We start from the raw sequence: 20,233 nt of genomic DNA on the forward strand, positions 1-20,233 counted from the left end.
TATTTTCAACCATATGTTAATGCAATATACTTTATATAGTACCGCCAAGACTTTGCTACTATCGAGCTTTGTTTGCGAATTTCGAATCCAACTTCAATGGGGACTGTTCCTAAGATTTTGGCACGTGTAAATTTATGATATTTTGATGATTCTAAGTCTTGGTATTCTTATTTCCTCTTGATATTAATTGCTCTGAATGCACCAGTCGCGTAAATTGGTCGATAAAGCAGAATAGGTTCCTTTCAAGTGTGTGATCGATCTAATCCCACAAAACAAGGACCTGAAAGTCTATATAAAGGTGTCAGAGAGAATGGAAGCGTTAACTGAATGCAGTTATGGGAATTCAAGTGCAAGGATTGACTATTTTTAGCAAATGTCGCGTGATGAGTTATATTTAATACGCATTCTATTCCATGCAGAATATTGATATCTTAAAAAGGTAACTAAAACAAGTAAACTACATAGTATAGAATGCAACTCAACCTTGTCACTTCCTTATCAGCACACTAACCTTCCGAGAGATTCCAATTGAACTACGTATTTAGTAGAATGAATAAAAACCCAGACATTGTATCTAAACTTGATAATGTTGTCCAGGTAAATTCGACTATGATCCAGAGTTGGGCACTTGCTCAATCATGCCAGACGACAACGGACGCTCAGCCAAGACTGCTCTATTCGTGATAGCATTTATCGTACCAGCTCTACTTATCTTCATATGCTACGCAAGGATCTTCTGGGTTGTACACAGGTTAGTTGCGTTGCAAAAGAACTTCTACTGGCGTCTATATTAGTAAACATTGGATAGCACGAACAGGAAGTCTACGTGTCGCAACAAAGTAGCAAACATAACATTAAAACCACATTAATACTATGCAAATATTAATTCGTAGATTCTATAATTTTGTTGCATATGAGGACAAACCAGTACATAATGATGCTGTATTTAATATGCTGATTACCACTAGGTGCGATCTATGCAACTAAAAAAAAAAAGTAAATTAAGTAGGCAATTGTTAAACAATAATTGGGATAAAAGAACAAACGGGTATGAATAAAATTCCTTTAACTTCATCATCCCATTTTCGAATTACTGCATTTTTCATACTGGACTTTTGAAGGTTGCCAATATATAAAATCCCTCGGAAGTGAAACACTAAAATTTCATCTTCTGAGCCTCAAGCTACGAATCCCATTTACACTTTTGTGACATAAATTCCTTGGATAAGTATGATAGATAGGAATGACAAACCTACTTGCGCTCATTCATCATAATAAGAAAAGAACTGAAAATATTGTTAGATAAAGTTACCCAGGACTCACTCGGTTACATTATAACATTTACATCACACTTAAGCTCGCACTACGATGGGATTGAAACATTATTCCAGTACTTTGTTTTACAACCTTCAATTTGGGTACTTTATGACCCTAAATTAATTAAATAAAATGTAGAGTTCTTACAAACAGCTTTCTCATGATACCGAAGTTAAACTGGGAATCAATTAATGTACGAAAGACGCTCAATGTTCTTCAACTTTTAACAGCCGCCGAAGGATTTTTAATACCGTGTCGTATTTAAAGCAAAATCATATGGATGTGCCTCATCAAATCTTTAATTTACAGCTCAGAACAAAGAATGAGGGAACACCAGAGGTCTCAACACGCCAGTCCCGGATCTCTTAACAACAGCACCGACAAGAGATCCACAATCAAGGATAATAGGGAAACGAAGGCTCGACGTAACGAGTGGAGAATCACTAAGATGGTGTTGGCTATATTTTTATCTTTCCTCGTTTGCTACTTGCCTATCACTATCGCGAAGGTGGCTGATAATCATGTACATTACCCTGGTGAGTCCACATGAATTATGATGTAACAACATAGCCTTTCCAAAACCAGCAATACGGGATGAGAGTCATATTAATATGAGTATTTATTATGAAATTCATTTTTATAGACCAATGTTGTTTTCAGTATTCCACATCGCGGGCTACCTGCTCTTGTACGCGAGCGCATGCGTAAACCCGATCATCTACGTGATAATGAACGCCCAGTACCGCGCGGCTTACGCTGCGGCGCTGTGCTGCCCCCTAGCGCGGCTGTCAGGCCTCACCAGCGGTGCGTATCCCTCCTCGCCGGTCGCATGCCAAGCCGTCAGGAAGTCGGAGCGCACGTCGGCTCTCGCCTCATATATCAGACCGTGAAGGTATCATTCGATGCAACGCGCTATTTAATTGGCAACGGTGATGCTTCCGACCTTCGGCTATGGGTTTCTATAATTAGACACGTTTCAAAATTTTCGAGTCAGTATAAAATGTACCTAGAACCCGCTTCCTGTAAATAGTACTCTACTACAACTAAATATAAATCACAAAATAATAAAAACAGATTACAAACATGTGACATAGTTTTGAAAATACGAAAGCGACACTTTTACCATGCAGCGCATTGTATCAAATTCATCGTCTCATTTTAACTGCATGTTTCAGTGAACACATGTGTGCACGCTAATCAACTGTCAATGGTAAAATTAGTTTACATTCACACAAATATAAGTTACACACACTAACACATTAATATAAATGTATCTATTCTTCTTTCTCTGCCCATTTCATATCACATTGTACCGCTTTAAATGATCGTCGTATTAATCTTCTTCCAACAATTAACTAGTCCTTTATTCTTTTTAGAGAAATGGAACGAGCGTCACGGGTACAGCTACAACAACACGCAAACGGCGCTCAGCCAAGTGTCACTGGGGGAGTCGAGAGTCGACCCTCGGGGCAGCACGGCACCGGCCGGCCCTGGCGGAAGATAAACCCCAGACCCTCCGAATCTCACAGCGCTGGGCCCACTCAGGTCATGGGGCCAGCCACCGAGACTGTGAGCTTTGGACCTAAAGTAGGAAAAAGAACTCAGCATAAAATTGGATCACAGCATAGTATTGACAAAAAAATTGAGAAACCTCATATAACTGGATCGCAAATAAGCATCGGATCAAAATCGACAGGACCGTCTAAAAGACCGTTGATGACTGGCTCCCAGAACAGTCTAGGGCCGAAAATCACCAGGTTTCAGATTGACGAATTGCGAAGTGATAGACAAACTAATGTATAGCGACTTGTCGCTCATTGATATGACGTACCAAAGATATTGTAAGACTTATACCAAATATTTTATTGCATTTTAAATGTATTTTTAATTAACATGTACACTAGAATACCGTGTAAGTTATTGCAAGACATTAATTTCAAGTACTTGTTATATTTAAGCTCTGTATTTTCACGATTACTAAATAAGTATGTCTACCATAATAGTATTAAAAATTTCAGAGGAAAATGCTCTCTTTTTACGTTAGATGCTTATTTATAATCTCATCCAATATCCGTCCTATAATGAGCGACAAGTTAGCAATTATTGTCATAATGTAATGTAAATAAGTTGTCTAGGATATAAGTATTATTTACGAGATAGGATTTCTGTCGTCTTCCAAAATACTCCTCTGATGTCATAATGTACGATTATAATGCTGAGGGGTTGTGTGCTATTGACATTGTTTATATCCATACATTCCGTTATTTATGTAAGACTATTATTAACTTTACACTACAACGTGTTACCTATTACGAATTACCTAATAGTACCTACTGCTAATGTTGTTATAATTTAGCATTAAAAAACGACATTCCACGGTGTATCGCGGCCAAAGATGTATAAAGTTTTAAATTAAAATATGTTTTAAACCACGACCAATACAACTATAAATTACAATATTTTTAGTAATAAACAGTATTTTGTATTTTTTAAGATGAACAATTGTGTAGTTTCAAGAAATTTACCATTATGCCATATTATTTTTAGAATACATTTGATTAATAAATTGTAATAAATTCTTGTGTAAATAACTGATTCAACTATTTCTATTTATTATTTTGTAATATCCGTTTATAGCGTATGAATTCGAAGTATCAAAGGTTGTTGCAAAAAATATAACCCATTATAATTAGAAATTGTTTTATTTCCAATTTATGTATCCTCATAATACATGGTATGTTTCCCCACCCGTATCAACCAAATCCAAATTCAAAAATTCAGTTACAATGTACAGAATTCACAGAAATTAAATCATGCCTTCTATAAAACACTCGAGAAGATTGACAACGTAAATGTTCTAATAATGTAACGAAAAATATTTTGTATAAATGGGTGTATAAATCTTTTTGGGTGGTGACAGAATCTTATTTATATAGTAGGTACACGTGAGGTGTTTTCAAGGTGTTTGGCTTCATTTCATTTTACAACGTTTTCCATTCGTTTTACTTTCGTAACTGGCTAAAAACTGTTGAGGTATAGTAAAAACCGATGGACCGCTAGGGAGACCTATGTCCTACGGTGAGCCTCGATAGGGTGAATTGATTGATAGCTAAAACTCAAACCAACTGTTTCTTAAAGCTTAATTTAGAAAAAAAAGGTTTTTGATGACTACTTAACAATCAAGATAACTTCCTATACAATTGTAGCCCTAACTGTTTTATTTTTATGTGGTGAGGCCATTTGGTATTATGTAGGCATTACACTACGATAAGGTAAAAAACAACTTAAAATCCCGCAAATCGGTTAGCAATCTATTAGTGTTTCTACATAAACAAGAATAAGGTGTAGTGATCATAACCAGTTAAAAGATAGGTAAAGTAAAAATACACTTGAAAAGATTAACTACAGTACTGGTTTCTCACAAGCCTTTTTGAAACAAGGACGTTTATTTTACATTATTATCATGTTAGCAAAACCGATCTACAAACATAAGAGCGGATTGGAACTCTTCGTTTCTTAATTTCTGTGGCAGGTGTTTGTGTGCGTAAAATACGCACACAAACAACAAACACAACAACCAATTCTGTAGCTTTTAAGGTTTTTAAATCTTTTACTAATAACTAAAGCATAAAAATAAGGCGTCCGCCCGCTCGAGCACTGAGCCACTGACACCTAAATCAAGGAAGATTGAATAATTTATGTCGTGATTGGTTAATACATAAGTATGCTGCGCAAAACAGAACGGCTTGGACAAATGTCAATCCACATTGACGTTGTCAAAATCTTAAAAATTAATTATTGAGAGTAGGTAATAGGATAGTGTAATGTTTTATAATATGTAATTTATGGTATTCCTACACGAAGTATTCACAATTTTATTTCTTTAGCGCTAGAAAGCTAGAGTGCTAGTGTTCATTTCAATTTTTGTGTGTAGTTTTATTGTAAAATACAAATAAAAATGGATGTCGTCGGCAGTGAAATTGGGCAGAAAATGCGGGTAAATATTGTATTTAATTACCTGACTTATTGATTAAGCCAAAATATAAGCAATATACAGTAAAACCGTGCTGTCTTCCAAAGATTCAACATCTACAATATGATCCGGTTGATAATTTTCGGAACATATCAATCCTTTCATATTTGTTGACAATAGATTTACCGAAATAAAAATGGATGTGTGTATGTATTGATTTTTATTTTACTTTCAGTCTGCCATCAAGGCCAAGCTTACAGAATTAGGATGTTATGTTGGTAAGTAATTTACACTTTAAGTGATGAAAATAACCTACAAATATAATATTTTGGCTATTTATTGCTAAATTTCGAAGGGATATGCTTGCTATCGTTAAACTCTTCTGATACATTAGTTGACAACTGAAATAATTAAAACCAATACTGGTATACCTATATGTTCAGTTATTACAATAGGAAGCATTTCTTAATCCAATTATAGGTCTAAACTCATGATTTAGTCCAACTAAGTAGTTTATGAAAGCAATTTCTGCTATGTTCAATCAAACAATTAGAAAAGTCATCGAGGGGAACTTTCTTGTCTTCTTATAAAATAAAAAATAACTATACCTATAGTCCGATTTTTAATTCGAGGCAGTAAAATGACATTTCCAGTGTGGCAGGTTTTTAATTCCAAATAAATAGTGATGTGTTAGAATCGACTTATTACAATCAAAAGTTAGTCGAGCTTACATTTTTTATTCAGATATCAAATTAGCTCTGTATAAAAGAAAAAATATTTACGACAATTAATCAAAAGACATGCACGGTGACTGTTTTAAAATGTTAAAAAAAAATAGTAATTTAAATTTATAAAAGTAAAGCCAAATGCGGTGCTGGTATAAGATGAAGCACCTTACCATGCAAGAAAAGTCGAGCGCATCCAACTCCAAACTGGATGAATTCTGACATTATGCAGTGGTTGGATGAAAAACAAATTTAATATCAACTTACAATTATAAAAGCTCAATTAATAGAAATAGTAAATTTTTGATACATAATAAAATAAAGTATGACTAAATGTCATCGTCATAGTAAGATTTCCAAACATCACTATTGTAGCGGGTCACCCTTTTTTGTATAAATGACAGTTGCAATTGTCATTTTACTGCCTCGAATTAAAAATCGGACTATAAGTACATGCCCTGCATTCTCATGAAATTATATTAACATTCGCGTAAACCTAAGAAACCACTATAAAGTACAATAGCAGAATTGGCCTAAGTGTAAATGAAGTTTGGTAAGCTACATACCAAATTTACTATAAAATGGATTTCAAATCTCTAGCAATCAATGGTGATAAGGCATCAGAGCCAAGAGTTTAAGCAAAAGTTATACTGTAAAGAATTTGTACTATATTGTTGTGAATTATAGCACTTTCATTTGACAAAATAACATGAGTCATCTTTTTAGTGTAGCCTGTAAAATGTGTGAGTTTGAAACATTCTCTTTTGTATCTATTTAATTTTCCTTTTAAGTAAGTAGAAATTGAAGAAAAGTTGCTGACATATCTTAAACATATTTGATCTCGCCTTCTCCAATTTTAGATAAAACAGTCTTAAATTATACATGACACTATACTTGTAGCCTTTTATCTATTAAACTTGGAATAATTATACATGTGTGTTATAACAGTAAATAAACATATAAAAACATTACAAGAAAGTAATAATCACCCCTAAACTTCCCTCCTGCGCCCATACTGCTAAGATTATATGATAAATATTGCTCCTAAGATTTTATTTCTAATCTATAGAAGAAAGTGCCATGATAGATTCAAGTTGTCTTCAGTGAAATATCTATCTCACAAAACATCCATTGTATAAGTATGCATATGAAGCATAATTGTGACACAGACCAAGTCTACTAATAATAGAAGCAAGTTTGTTGATAATAAGTAATTCATACAGTTGTCTTTATAAACAATACCCCACCTGCTATACTATGTACAAAAAGTATAAGTTATAAATGTTAATTCGCAGATGATGAACTACCAGATTATGTGATGGTGATGGTAGCAAATAAGCGGACTCGTGCTCAAATGGAGGATGACCTTCAGCTATTCCTAGGTGACAACACTGAGCTATTTGTCAACTGGCTACACCAAGTACTGAAGAAGTTACAGGAAGTTACAGTTGCTACTCCTCTAAGTATGTACCAAAAATTTATATGATAAATCCTTTTTTTTTTAATTCTACTTCAATTATAAACTAATCACTGTTTCTCTACAGAAATTGCTGAAGCTGACAAAAACAAAGAAAGATCCGCGTCAAAAGAACGGAAAAGTAAGGAAAAGAAATCAAAAGATAAACAAAAGAAAAGCGAGTTGAAAAAAGCCAAAAAGAAGGAAAAAGAGAAGGTTTACCGCAAAAAGGATGACAAGAAAATTCATAAAACTAAGAAGAAAAGCAAACATCATGACATGATCCGCCCAAATATACCTCCTTTATTAATGAACATGGAGAAAGAATCTGAACCTTCAATAACAGATGTATTCGCGGGTCAAATATTAAAAAACCATGGAATAAATGTAGACGCCTTAAAGGATGACATAGTTCCAGAGAAAAAACCTGTTGTGACAGAAGTCAAAAGACCTATTCTGCCTATCATTGACCCAGCTACAATTTCATCTCATGACATTGATAAAGATACAAATTCTGAAGCCACTAGAACTACTAGAACTAGTGTTTCATCAATAGGGACACCTATGGAAGACCAAATTAAAGAAATGACTCAAATTGAAGCCAAAATACAAGGGCTTAAACAAAAGTTAGCGGACCAATTAGATTCTATGTCAGACGATGAAGACTTTCTGAATATAAGAACTGAGGCTGAAGAATTAATGAATGATTTTGCTGAAGATGTGTTTCAGGTAAAAGGTTTTAACTATGCTCTGTATAAAATTATCAAGAATCACTGATATACCAACATTTATTTTCAGTCTTTTAACATAAATTTTTGATTATTATTTCAGGAAATATCACAACCAGCACCGCCCGTAACTGTTACACCTCCTATCTTGCCTCAAAGGCTTCCGACCCCTCCTCCTTCAGTATCTACCCCCCTAGAGGCCTCAAAAGGCGCCTCTAAAGATCCCGTAGAGACCTTACCACAGATTGAATTGAAACTCCCCAAAAGGCCTGTGAGAGACAGGCTTGGGGTGCGCGAGGAACCCAAAAAAGCTCCCGAGGTCAAAAAGGCTCCAGAAGTCAAAGAAAAGGAAGCTAAGACGAGGACTGAGAGTCCTGAAAGGTTGTTAAATTACAAATTTGAGGTAGTAAGAATAAATATGAGCTCAATATAATTGTTTATTTAATATAATTATAAGTTGGCCATACTTACATTTTTGACGATTGTTTCTCAAGAGTCTGACGCCGAGAATGCATCATCATAATTTTATTTTTATTACTTTTGATGTCTATATACACATGTGGTTTATAAAATATGCTTTTGGCCAACTTCAGATCGCTTTATTGCAATTATTGACATGATTTATTTTCAGGTTCACACCAGAAAGAGAGCCAGATTTTTGGCCGCAAACAAAGTCAGCTAAAAGCCGACTGGGAGATGCCGTGGAACCTTCGAAAAGAAGTTCTGTGTCAGATGATGCGGTGTCTGAGAAATCAGAGATTGTTACCAAAAAACTAACTTCTAAGTGAGTATGGACTAATTTAACTAATTATAATCATCTATATTACGAATGTCTCACTGTTTTTATGTAATTTATTTTTAAGGTTCTTTTTTACCTTTCCTCTTTATACCGTAAATTATTTTTCATTTTTATGGTTTCCTGCTTGTTGAATAGTGTTGAAGCAGAGTAGACAAACGAAAAATGTAAGCAGATACATTGGCATAAAAGCAGTCTGTAAAGGATCTTACATTTAATTAATAAATAACGGTTTCTTTAGGGTGTCGGTGTTAGAGAACCGACCGAGCCGCGCGACTTGCGCCAGCGTGGTGCGGGTTCGACCTCGGCCGCGCGTTTCGGCGCCAGCATCTAGTCTGCTACTCAGAGCCGTCGCTGACGCCCACAAGAGCTTGCTGAATGTAAGTATTTATCGAATAATCGTATTTATATGAATCGCTCGAAATTATTGTACTGAATTTAAGTAAATTTATTTTACTTTGTCAGCCTTCTGATGTCAAAGCAGTGAGCTTGTTTGTCGTAATATTTATCTACTTTTAATATTCTTCTTCTTCAGTAACTGACTACTGTAGAATCAGAAACAAGCTGATTTGCTATTTAGGCCTTCCTCTTATCAAAAAGGCATAAAGGAAATATTGGCTTCACATGTGTCCTGTAGCTTTTCTCATTCTCATCTCCATATTTTATTATTTTCGTATATCACAGGCCCCACCAAAAGTGGACTCCGATTCTCAGTCGGTGAAGCGCGCCCTAGTCCTTCCCATGCGCCGCTGCGTCGACGCGCAGAAGATCGTCATACAAGTGCCCGCGGACAACACGCAGGCGGAGACCGGAGACAGTATTAGTCTAGGCGATGCAGACAGTGACGACGATAAGAGTTCCAAGTGAGTACTTGTTGTTAGTCTATGTATTTTTTCAAATCCATTTGATAAAGCTGAACACGCTGTCACACCCTTTACAATATAATTCTGAAACCATGAAATAGAATAAGGTTGACCAAGTTTCTACGAGTCAGGTAGACTCGTTGAAATTCATTCGTTTTCGTTAGAGATGTAAGTTTTTAGATACCACCACCATCTACAATGTGATGTCGCAATTTAAATTATAGAAAAACATCACATTTTGTTTTTTTTTTGCTTGATATAAAATTTTGAAATAGGACCGTTGCAATTGTAAAAGTGGGATGTTGTAATCTCTGTGTAGTGAGCAAGTGTAGAGTAAAGCCGTACCACATTACAATACTAATGTTCTTACCAAATGTAGATGAGATTCCAATCGAATCGTCGTATTAAACCTGCCTTGCCTTTTATAGCAACTAGAACTAAAATAAACATTAATTTGTTTCACAGAGTAGCAAGCGATGCCGATAAAGAGGAATACGTGCCGGCGCCTATAACTAAGAAGATTATCAACAATGAGTACACGCCGTCGCGACGGAACGAGGGCCGGACGGCCAGCAGGAAAGACGATACGCTGATTATAGAGACAATGTAAGCTAGCAGAACTATTCCATATCACTTGCTATGAAATGGTTTGGATTAATTTAGGTGGAAATTAGCTTGATCCCCACAAAATAAAATACATAATATATTAACTTTTTGTCACGCTATCATACATCATTGCGAGTGGTGTCTTAATTATTTTTTCGGTAGACTAATTAAATAAATAGTGCTTAAATATGTTAAGTCACATTAAAAGTATATGACTAAATATATTTCTACACATTTACAGCAACATCCACAACCCTTCAGCAGACAAAGACAAAAATACTCAGTTCATAGTCACAATGGATGGTTACCATCCAAATGCGTTCCTCGCTAAAAAGCTACTCACTGAGGGACTGTTAACCGAAGAACAAGAAATTAAACCACCCGAGACTGAAAAACCGATTCTATACGAAATGAAGGAACCAAAGCCGAAAGACAAGCCGGTAGAGAAAACAGAGAATGTTCTAGAAACTCAGAAGAAACGTCTAAGCAATACTAGTGAAGAAAGTGATACTCAAGTTATTATTAAGAGGGAAGAAGAGAAATCGGAGAAGAAGAAAGTCGTCGAGCAAGTGAAAGAGGAAGCCCCTCCAGTTAAGAAAAGGAAGGCATCTCCTATCGTTTTCGATGTGGAGAAGAGAGTGAAGGAGGCAAAAGAAACGGAAAGAGTGAGGGAAAGAACGGAGAGTGCGAGCAGTGATCAGCATGTGACCGTTGCAACAGTAACCAACTCACACAAATATGATTCGGTGCCGCCTTGTAAGTATTCTCTCTGTTATCGTATTTGATCGTTTATTTAAATTTCTGAATATGTCGAATGTTAAAACTTTATTTTGAGTCTTTCTACAACTAGAGCTTATGACGAAGTATTTATGATTCTGCGACACTGTAATAGTAACATGAGACATGCTGATTTGAGTTAATCCTACAATAAATGCAAGACGGCATTCTGTGCAAGGATGCTCTAAAAAAAAAACAATTTTGTTGATGGTCCCCAGTCAGCGTTCTGTACGTAGTAGAGTACGGTAGAGAAGCTTCAGATTTAGTACTTCTTTCTTCTAACGTTCGCTCGCATCAAAAAAAAATCCCGGCACAGGGTCGTGGGTTCGATTGTCACCCAGGACAATTGTTTGTATCATGAGCACGATCATTGAGAGTGATTTTGTGTTTGAGTGTAATTTGGGTGTTTGTAGTTCTCTTAATACAAGCTTTGCTTAGTTTGACAGTAGATGGCGTTGTGGGATAGTTATTTAATATTTAATGATATTTTACTGTTGCGCACATGCTGCGTTACACGTGGACAAAGGTAACGGTTCCGATTTTTGATGCTTGTTTCAGCCTTCCGAGAAAGGGAGCAATATTTAAGTCGTGTTTCTTCATTGTGTATTCGTTTAGCTTTGTGAACTTCGAAATTTAATTCATGATAACGCAGTACTGCTGTAACAGTATTGCTACGGGTAGTGCAGCTTGGACTTAAACTTTAAGTTGTTTTACATAATTCTCGCCGTATCCAGATCTTTTATTGAGTTTTAATGTGTGTATGTTTATCAGTGAGTGCAGCGGAGCGCAAGCTAGTGTGGTGTCGCGCGTTCCCGCTGTGTCGCTACGGCTCGAGCTGCGCCTTCCAGCACCCGCGCTGCAAGTTCGCGGCCAGCTGCACGCGCCGCGCCTGCGTGTACTCACACGCGCACGACGCCCGGCCCGCGCCCGCGCCCCCCGCCGCGCCCAGCCTCGGTGAGGACAGAGACTAACACTAGCTGACTAGCACCCTCCAGCACCCGCGCTGCAAGTTCGCGGCCAGCTGCACGCGCCGCGCCTGCGTGTACTCACACGCGCACGACGCCCGGCCCGCGCCCGCGCCCCCCGCCGCGCCCAGCCTCGGTGAGGACAGAGACTAACACTAGCTGACTAGCACCCTCCAGCACCCGCGCTGCAAGTTCGCGGCCAGCTGCACGCGCCGCGCCTGCGTGTACTCACACGCGCACGACGCCCGGCCCGCGCCCGCGCCCCCCGCCGCGCCCAGCCTCGGTGAGGACAGAGACTAACTCTAGCTGACTAGCACCCTCCAGCACCCGCGCTGCAAGACACTGGAACAAATGTAGACCAAATACAAAAGTCTCTTGCTGACATGGAGACAACCCCATCGATATCCTCTAACTGACGGATAGCCGAGTGGTTGAGGCTACCACGCCAAACCCTCAGAGCGCGACATGTCGCGGGTTCGACAAGCATTTGTGTGATCCACGAATGCGTTTCCCAAGTCAGGGTGTCATCACGCATTTGAATTGAATATTTGCGATACTAGGATTAAATTCCTTATGAGGAAAGTGCGTAAAGAGCTATCGATTCGTTTTTTTGAACCTCGGATATTTTGTAATTGACAAATCCATTTGTTCGTATCTAATTTAGAAAAAAAATATAGAAAAACAAATAACCCACCTAGTATGCTAAAACGCTACAGACAATAACTCAATTCTTTTCCCCACAGCATCCCACGTGGTCCCGGCTGCTAACTACAAATCCATTTCGCCGGTTGTCCCGAACATGTGCAAGTTCTACCCAAACTGTGTGAACGCCGCCTGCCACTACTACCACCCGAAACCTTGCCGCTACGGCAAGAACTGTGCTAACAAACTCGAGTGTAACTTCTACCACGCCGATGTGCCAGCTAAGTGGAGATATCCCGTCTAAATATAGTGTTTTACTACCTATTATGGGTTTTATTTTAGTTCCTCTTTAGGGTATTTAATTTAGAAATATTAAAATGTGTCATGTGAATTTTGCCCAATCCAACACGACCGTCGGTCGTCATTTTCGCCTAGTGTCAGATTTCATTATAATTTATTGTTAGTTTTGCTCTCCAAGGGTCTAAACCCCATACAAGTTGCAGCCCAAAATAGTTTTCTTCCACTATATACGATTGTTCTATGTACATTAATTATACTTATCAATAAGCTCTTGTTGTTAAAAGAAGGGGCGTTATTGAGGGGTATTCTTGATCAATTGCCATAAATTGTTAATTCCTTATTTGAATTGAATTTCTAGCTTTGGTATGGTATTTAATTTAAAGAGTAGAGTTATTAAGCAAATAGTTGGTATTACCTTGGAAGTAAATGACATAAATACGTGAGACAAACACGGTGCACGAAATCATGATATTAAACAGTCTTAAAATCAAATATATGTTTTGACCTAAATTTATTTATGAGCCACGCCGACGCGACGCCGTGTTGCAGTGTCATTGCATTCAAAAGATAAATCGCCTAATAAATAAGCTTTATAAATGAAATCAGACCAAATCAGAACATTGTTACGAAACCAGTTGGCAACGGCTTTTGTTACTGTCAAATATAGGTAGGTACAATTATGTAGGTAGGTACTTGTACGAACTATATTACTAGTGGTTTAGCCAGTTTCGCAACCTACAATAGCCTACAAGCTTGTAACTATAACTCAACCCCGTTCTATTCTAGTTTGACTTCTAAAATTTTGAAATCAATAACGATATTTTTTTGACAAGTGACGCGAATTGTCTCTTTCGAATATACATATTATTAGAGCGCTCTTCGTCGTTTGTTAGATAGTACTTCTTTATGTGGACAAACCTCTCTCCCCTTCTTCAGTCTTTTATTAAGAAGAATTTTAAAAAATGCTATAGGATCGTTAGGAGTCATGTAACAGAAACGGCTTCAGGACGTTGCTCACGTTCCGTTTTAAGGAATTTCTATTCTTCGCAAACATTCAAGTCACATGCACAATAGCGGCCAGACTCTGAAAGAGATTATGGATCCGACAATTAGTAATTCTACGAAGGGATTGAACCGGTGACAGGCCGCACAAGTTTTCTGGATCGGTGACTTACTATACTACTCCGTAATCGGCTACTCGTTCAGTCGAGTTTAGTCCTCACTTCTATTAACAAACCACTATTTATGCAATACGTTTGTTTATGCCTTTGTCATCCATTCATAGTAGTTAGTTAGAATTAAATCCGGTTAACATGTTCCATAAAAATCACGTACAAGATATTTTTTATGCACTCGACAATGATCTTAAAGTGACCTCCGCTCACCTTGCTTATTCGCTGTATGCATTTCCTATATTGAAATCCAACGGCGGTTACAAAGAGCTTTAATATTATTTTAAGCCTGTTCCTTTGTAAAGCGAAAGCCTGAACTTACTGTTTTATTGTAAACGTTTTGATTTTATTGTCATTGTGTTTTAGGTCTACAACTCATATATACTTACTTTTTGCTTGCGGACTCTTCTGTTTATCCGTAATGTTCTTGACATCGTGGTCGTGGTCGTCATGTACTAGCGAATTTGCGCAGATTTTACGCAATTTAAAGGAAAGGGCGTACATAAAAGGGGCAAGGTACATAGGCATCAATCAGCTCTACACAGGATGATAATCATCCAGATTTACTACTTACTCAAGATTTACTTATAAATAGCTTTAGCTCAAATTATATGCCCACACCATTAAGAAAAGACTATTAATCAGAAGCTGGGTCGCGAAAAATATAGAGCGTGGCCTAAAATCGGAACAACTTGACCTCTGAGCTCCCAAATACGTTTAATATAATAATGGACTCACACAATGACGAAATTGTAGGACCAAATTAGGTGCAAGGTCGGGAGTAATAAGATCCTATTGTATAGTTTCATAATATTCCTTTGATTTACTCGATAATTATGTAGGTATAAGTGGATTGGTAATGAAGGTGTGAACTCTTCATTTAAACGAAATATAGTGTTGTTGAGTCTGTTGTATAGTTTCACAGCAGAGGTCTCTTTGCCCGTAGAACACATTTTTGCATTAATCACTTCGCAAGCTGACTGCGTTAAAATTTTGGGAATCCAGATTTCCTAATCTTATTTTCCTTTCCGTTTTTCTGTGAAGTCATATCGTCAAACGATAAAATACGGCACCGAAAGTGGATCCGCGTAAATAGCTCTAGCTAGGACCAGTATCACTTTTTTCCAACACACCGTAAAGTGAAATGTACAGATGATAAGATATTTGTCTCCGAGGCCTTAGACTGGGTGTATTATGCTTATACTGTGTTTTCGAATAAAATTTGTTGTGAGACTCCAACTCCAAGCCTTTCTTGAGTCTTTTAGCCTTTTATAAAATAAGTTCGGGACGAATAGGTACGGGGAACTCAAAGGCAGCCCTCATCAGCGTTCAGGGAACAGCTTGACAGACAAAGTCTGAGGTATTCAAACCCAAAACTGTTAAAGCGAACTGAGATTTGATAAGATTACTACCAGAAAACATTACCTCATGTTCCCACATTTTCTAATCGCCATGTTATGTACATCGTTAGTGATGACATGTGATAACTAAATATATCTACCTATGCAATAATTAATATGCACCTCCCATATTAATTAATATGATTCATTTCGTAGGTACGGATATCTAAGTCGGTACAGGCAACAACAACAATCTTACACTTGAACGTGGGTATCATTAAATATTTTTCAAATGAGAAGTCCGTTTCTTACTTTGTGTGAAAATGTTTTAATAACAATCGAGATATCGAGCTAGTGATACGGAAAGTGATGAAAGTATTCGACATGGATACCAAGCAGTCGAATAAACACGTAAATGAGTCCTTAATATCTGAACAGATTTTGCTGAAAAACTGCTAGCTGCTTTAATATGACAGGTAAGAATCGTATGACATAAGTGACATGTCGCATTATGGAAGAGCCTGCATCCACTGTTAGTCTTATATGGACTGAATCGACACACAATTCCCACAAATAAACTGGAATTTCTAATCACAGTTCTTCAATCAAGAAAAAACATCCCGAAACGTACGACAACAAATCGGCCAAGAAACAAAAGATACTCAAATCACATTTCTGTTCGAGTGTGCGTATCCCTCAAGTGCTAGGGACGTCACCTAATAAAATACATAGCTAACACATCCGCCAGTAACCTATCATCCTGCAATCATTCGCACTCGGTCCCCACTGTTGGTGAGAACAGCGTACCAGAATTTGGACACCGCCATCGGGTTCGGGAATTTTGGGACAACATCGGCAAAAATTGTTTGCTGCTCGTCGAATTTCCAGAAGGCGTTTTTTTTGGAGGTAAGTACATTTTATGCTATATCCAAGTGTACTGTTCTAATTTTAGATAAATTTCTTTTTTAGACTTCGATGAAAGAACTTTTCCTGGAACGGTGCTTTTTCGGATTTGTCGAACATTTGTTAACACATTGTTCATGAAATCTGGTAACTTAATTGGTATCAAAACGATAAATATCTTAAAAAGTGTTTGGCCCTTTGTAAACAAACAATAAACAGTTATTTCTGAAATAATTATACTAACACACAAGTTAGATACGGCAACATTCAATGATATTTGCATCGCCACATTATTTTCAAGCCATTAAAATAAATATACCTATAATTTTCTTTCTCGTTATCTTAATATATATAAATCTCGTGTCACAATGTTTGTTCTCAATGGACTCCTAAACCACTTAACCGATTATAATAAAATTCGCACACCATGTGCAGTTCGATCCAACTTGAGAGATAGGATAGTTTAAATCTCAAGTTATAGTCGTAATTTCTTCTAACCACGCGGACGAAGTCGCGGGCAACAGCTAGTTTGTAATATAATATAAATTGATAGGAGCGATAACTACTTCCTTAAGACCTACGCGTTGAATTCACCAGATTCCAAATACAGATAGTCCATTCGTATTTGCTTAAAAAAGTAGCGTAGAACGTACCGAAATATGAGGTCAATCGCAAAATACCAATTCTGAACTTACGTTTACATGTGCAATATCCTTCACCCTAATAAACAGGCCCTTAGAATTTAAGAAAACGCTTTTAAACTTATTCTTGTGACCTATATGAAAGACTGGAAATAACACCCAATCTCTTAACAACCGAAGTCATTGCAGAAAGTACGATTGAATTGCTTGCAATGGCTAGAAAAACAATCCTTTGTTCAAGTTCAAACGTCTAATGCATTATGTATAATCAATTATTTCTGTATCGATAGCCGGTGTTTTAATAGACATTGTTCACATTAGGTCATATTTTATCAGCAAGGTCTATGCTACAAAACAGTGCTTAGTAACCAGTATTACTAAACACAAACTTGTAGTAGGTATACAATATTTATATCAGTGTTTATATTTGCTTCCGCATTGATGCAGTTTATGTTTTAGTAATTATAGTTTTTAAGAAACTGGACCATAAGTGGTCACCGCATGTACAGGCAACCACTTGGCAGGAGTACTTTAGATTCTCGTTATTTTTATTTTATACCGAGTCTGGCAACTTTTTGTCGCATGGGTATCATAAACACAAAGCACACCTCATATTTAAACATAGTAGGTAAGTAATCTCTTTGTGACACCTAAGAATGTCCACGTACTGACATTGGATCTGAACCCCTTTCCTAGCGGTCATTGGTGACCGATAGTTAGAGAGTTTGCTATTAGTCCAGGAGACTGCACTGGTAACTGTATCATACATTTTGCGATATATTTTTGTAAGGTTTTATTTCGTTTTTGGTCTTACCTTAGTTTCTTCGTTCGATCATACAACTACAATCATTAATCAACAGTCCAATTATTAAATATACCAGTCGATTTGACATTTATATAAAACCACATTGAACGGATGTGATTTAATTTTAAAAGAATTTAATGTCTAGTTTAAACTATTTCTGGTGTCGTGTCCCAAGAAACGTGTACCTAGTAGCAGCAAATTTGTGTTCTTGAGAAACTATTTAAAAGGAAAGTGACTAATAGCGGTTATTTTACATACTATGTATGTAGGTCGAAAAAGAATCCATCCCCAAAAAGAGTTAGTTTTGTTTATTTAAGTGAGTACGCTTTGCTTCTTTCATAATCAGTTCAGCCTGTACCATGCGTGAAGTATACTGTATTTATTAATTCTTAAAATTCAGCAAAACATCGCGAGTAAACCAGCCCAAGAATGTCCCGTGGTTGGGGTCTTTGGCTAACGTCGAAGATCTATTGGTGCGGTTCAAACTCTGTTACCAGGTTGCACATCAACCACAATATGCAAAATAATGAACTTTTTTCAGAGTATCGTAGCTACTTCCTAGAATATCAATTCTGTGAGCATGCATTGCTTGCAGACCGCGACTTAGTCGTACAAAACAAGTTTTGCAATAAAACATAATTGCCTTAATAATAACATAGCAACGGTTTATAAAGGCGCGATTTGGCTAAGTGATAAAGTTGCGATTAAGAACAAAGAATGGCAGAACCTTAAACGTTCCGTAGATTCGGCACCAATATAATTCCGAGTTCTTAAAAGGCCCACTAGTGAAACGATTATAAAGGCTAATGGGGAAAACACCAAGATCGAAGCTGTGTTAGGTTTATGTATGAACTCATTGGAATAATATAACATAATTCCAGTTGGAAGTAATTAGTAGTCTGAACAGCAGTTCATTGCACTGGTTTGCACGAGGTCTCTATTTACTCTACATGTCTGATGACCTTAGTTCAAATAATTACTTTTTTATATCAAATAATTATATAATTTAATTTGGTAGATATATAGGAATAAATTAGGTACGTAAATATTCATGAACAATTTAGGCTTTAATTTAAGTGCTGCATTCAACTATTTAATAATAATAAAAAGCATGCAGTGTGTTTGGGTACAAAGATATAGGTAAAGTCGCGCAGAGCTGCGATAATTGACCCAAAGCTCCTCCAAATGCAAAGATATGAGCGGGGTGATTTAAGTCGTCGCATGTTCGACACATTCCTATGTACGTGCAGGAATATGTTGGATAAATGCAAATAATTGTCTACAGATGAGGATCATGGGTGGCAAAGGGACAGACAGTGGGATTTGATAATGGGATCCCGAGTACCTGAAATAAGAGATAGGTCTGCAATTACAGGCGAATAAAATATGTTCATAGTGCCCAGAAGCTCTGGCTGGAGCAAGAAGCCAAGGCTGTTTGGTCAATGCAAAATCTACAAGTCGTCGTCTTCTTATCCTAGATGACTAAATCCCTTTTGCGTAATACCTACCCCATTAATATTCAGAAAATAAGTGGGGATTTCCATTAAGTTATTTTTAAAATGTAACTCCCGGACCTAAGTAAAAATAGACTATTTTGGTCACGCTTTATTCAATCTTCATAGCGATTTGTATCCGTCTGATAAGTTCGTTTTTTTTATGACTTCATGTGATGCTAGTTAAAAACATGTTCCTATAAAAAATCTTGAATACCTACTAAAATTGAGACGCTAGGATATTAAATCAATTGTTCATCAGATTAGGATCAGATTTTTTTTCATATTACAAAGGCAAAAATATTTTCTTTAGCTAGTATTAGAGATTTCGTAAGCACGGATAGCCGGAAACCTACCTTGAGCGTCATGGGTCTGATCCTGAGAAGGACTATTTTTAATGTGTTCCACGTATGCTTGTTCTGAGTTTGATTGTCGTTTGGATTGAATATATTTGTGAAACCGCAGTCTTCTTAAAAAACAAACACTCCGCATTGATCTTCTTCTAATATATAAAATTCCCGTGTCACGATGTTAGTTATCGTACTCCTCCGAAACGGCTTTACCGATTGTTACCAAATTTTATATGCATATTCAGTAGGTCTGAGAATCGACCAACATATATTTTTGACACCACTAAGTAATAAGGGATGCTCACACAAAATTTTCTTTTTGACGCATTTTTTTTATAATGTGGCATTCAAAATACATACAACTAGAAATAATTTATTAGG

The 20,233-nt window shown here is 36.9% G+C and overlaps 3 protein-coding genes across 6 annotated transcripts in view; all 3 read left to right on the forward strand.

Moving 5' to 3' along the window:
* LOC113495673 (G-protein coupled receptor moody-like) overlaps positions 1-3,852 on the forward strand; it is a 46,832-nt gene extending 42,980 nt beyond the window's left edge. Inside the window, exons 6-9 of one of the 2 annotated variants that reach the window (XM_026874535.1) lie at positions 598-751; positions 1,627-1,853; positions 1,978-2,121; positions 2,696-3,852. In XM_026874535.1, coding sequence (XP_026730336.1) covers positions 598-751; positions 1,627-1,853; positions 1,978-2,121; positions 2,696-3,120 — 950 coding nt within the window. In that variant the 3' untranslated portion in view covers positions 3,121-3,852. Of the gene's footprint in view, positions 1-597; positions 752-1,626; positions 1,854-1,977; positions 2,210-2,693 lie in introns of both variants that reach the window. The other variant, XM_026874536.1, reaches the window with a different exon arrangement.
* Positions 3,853-4,125: 273 nt separating this feature from the next.
* Positions 4,126-13,172, forward strand: LOC113495671 (zinc finger CCCH domain-containing protein 14). Of its 3 annotated transcripts, none has more exons than XM_026874532.1 (12): positions 4,126-5,314; positions 5,526-5,568; positions 7,311-7,478; positions 7,560-8,200; positions 8,303-8,580; positions 8,831-8,983; positions 9,237-9,375; positions 9,680-9,858; positions 10,324-10,464; positions 10,706-11,220; positions 12,013-12,195; positions 12,950-13,172. In XM_026874532.1, the coding sequence occupies exons 1-12, from the start codon at positions 5,276-5,278 to the stop codon at positions 13,150-13,152; spliced, it is 2,682 nt and encodes an 893-aa protein (XP_026730333.1). In that variant the 5' UTR covers positions 4,126-5,275; the 3' UTR covers positions 13,153-13,172. The 3 variants fall into 3 exon arrangements, with proteins under 3 accessions (XP_026730333.1, XP_026730335.1, XP_026730334.1); XM_026874534.1 differs by lacking the exon at positions 12,950-13,172 and adding an exon at positions 12,252-12,489 and having other exon boundaries at positions 12,013-12,104; XM_026874533.1 differs by lacking the exons at positions 4,126-5,314; positions 5,526-5,568 and adding an exon at positions 6,408-6,568.
* A 3,224-nt stretch (positions 13,173-16,396) lies between these two features.
* LOC113495679 (dopamine N-acetyltransferase-like) overlaps positions 16,397-20,233 on the forward strand; it is a 60,351-nt gene continuing 56,514 nt past the window's right edge. The window contains exon 1 of the mRNA XM_026874550.1: positions 16,397-16,566. The gene's annotated coding sequence lies outside the window, so the exon portion shown is untranslated. The remainder of the gene's footprint in view (positions 16,567-20,233) is intronic.

Source organism: Trichoplusia ni, chromosome 7 (assembly GCF_003590095.1).
Source record: "Trichoplusia ni isolate ovarian cell line Hi5 chromosome 7, tn1, whole genome shotgun sequence".
Classification (NCBI taxonomy): Eukaryota; Metazoa; Arthropoda; class Insecta; order Lepidoptera; family Noctuidae; genus Trichoplusia; species Trichoplusia ni.

Coding starts and splice junctions, on each gene's coding strand:
- LOC113495671 (XM_026874532.1), top strand. CDS start 5,276: ATGGATGTCGTCGGCAGTGAAATTGGGCAGAAAATGCGG. Junction 8,201..8,302: donor TTGCTGAAGATGTGTTTCAG/GTAAAAGGTTTT, acceptor TTATTATTTCAG/GAAATATCACAACCAGCACC. Junction 8,984..9,236: donor ACCAAAAAACTAACTTCTAA/GTGAGTATGGAC, acceptor CGGTTTCTTTAG/GGTGTCGGTGTTAGAGAACC.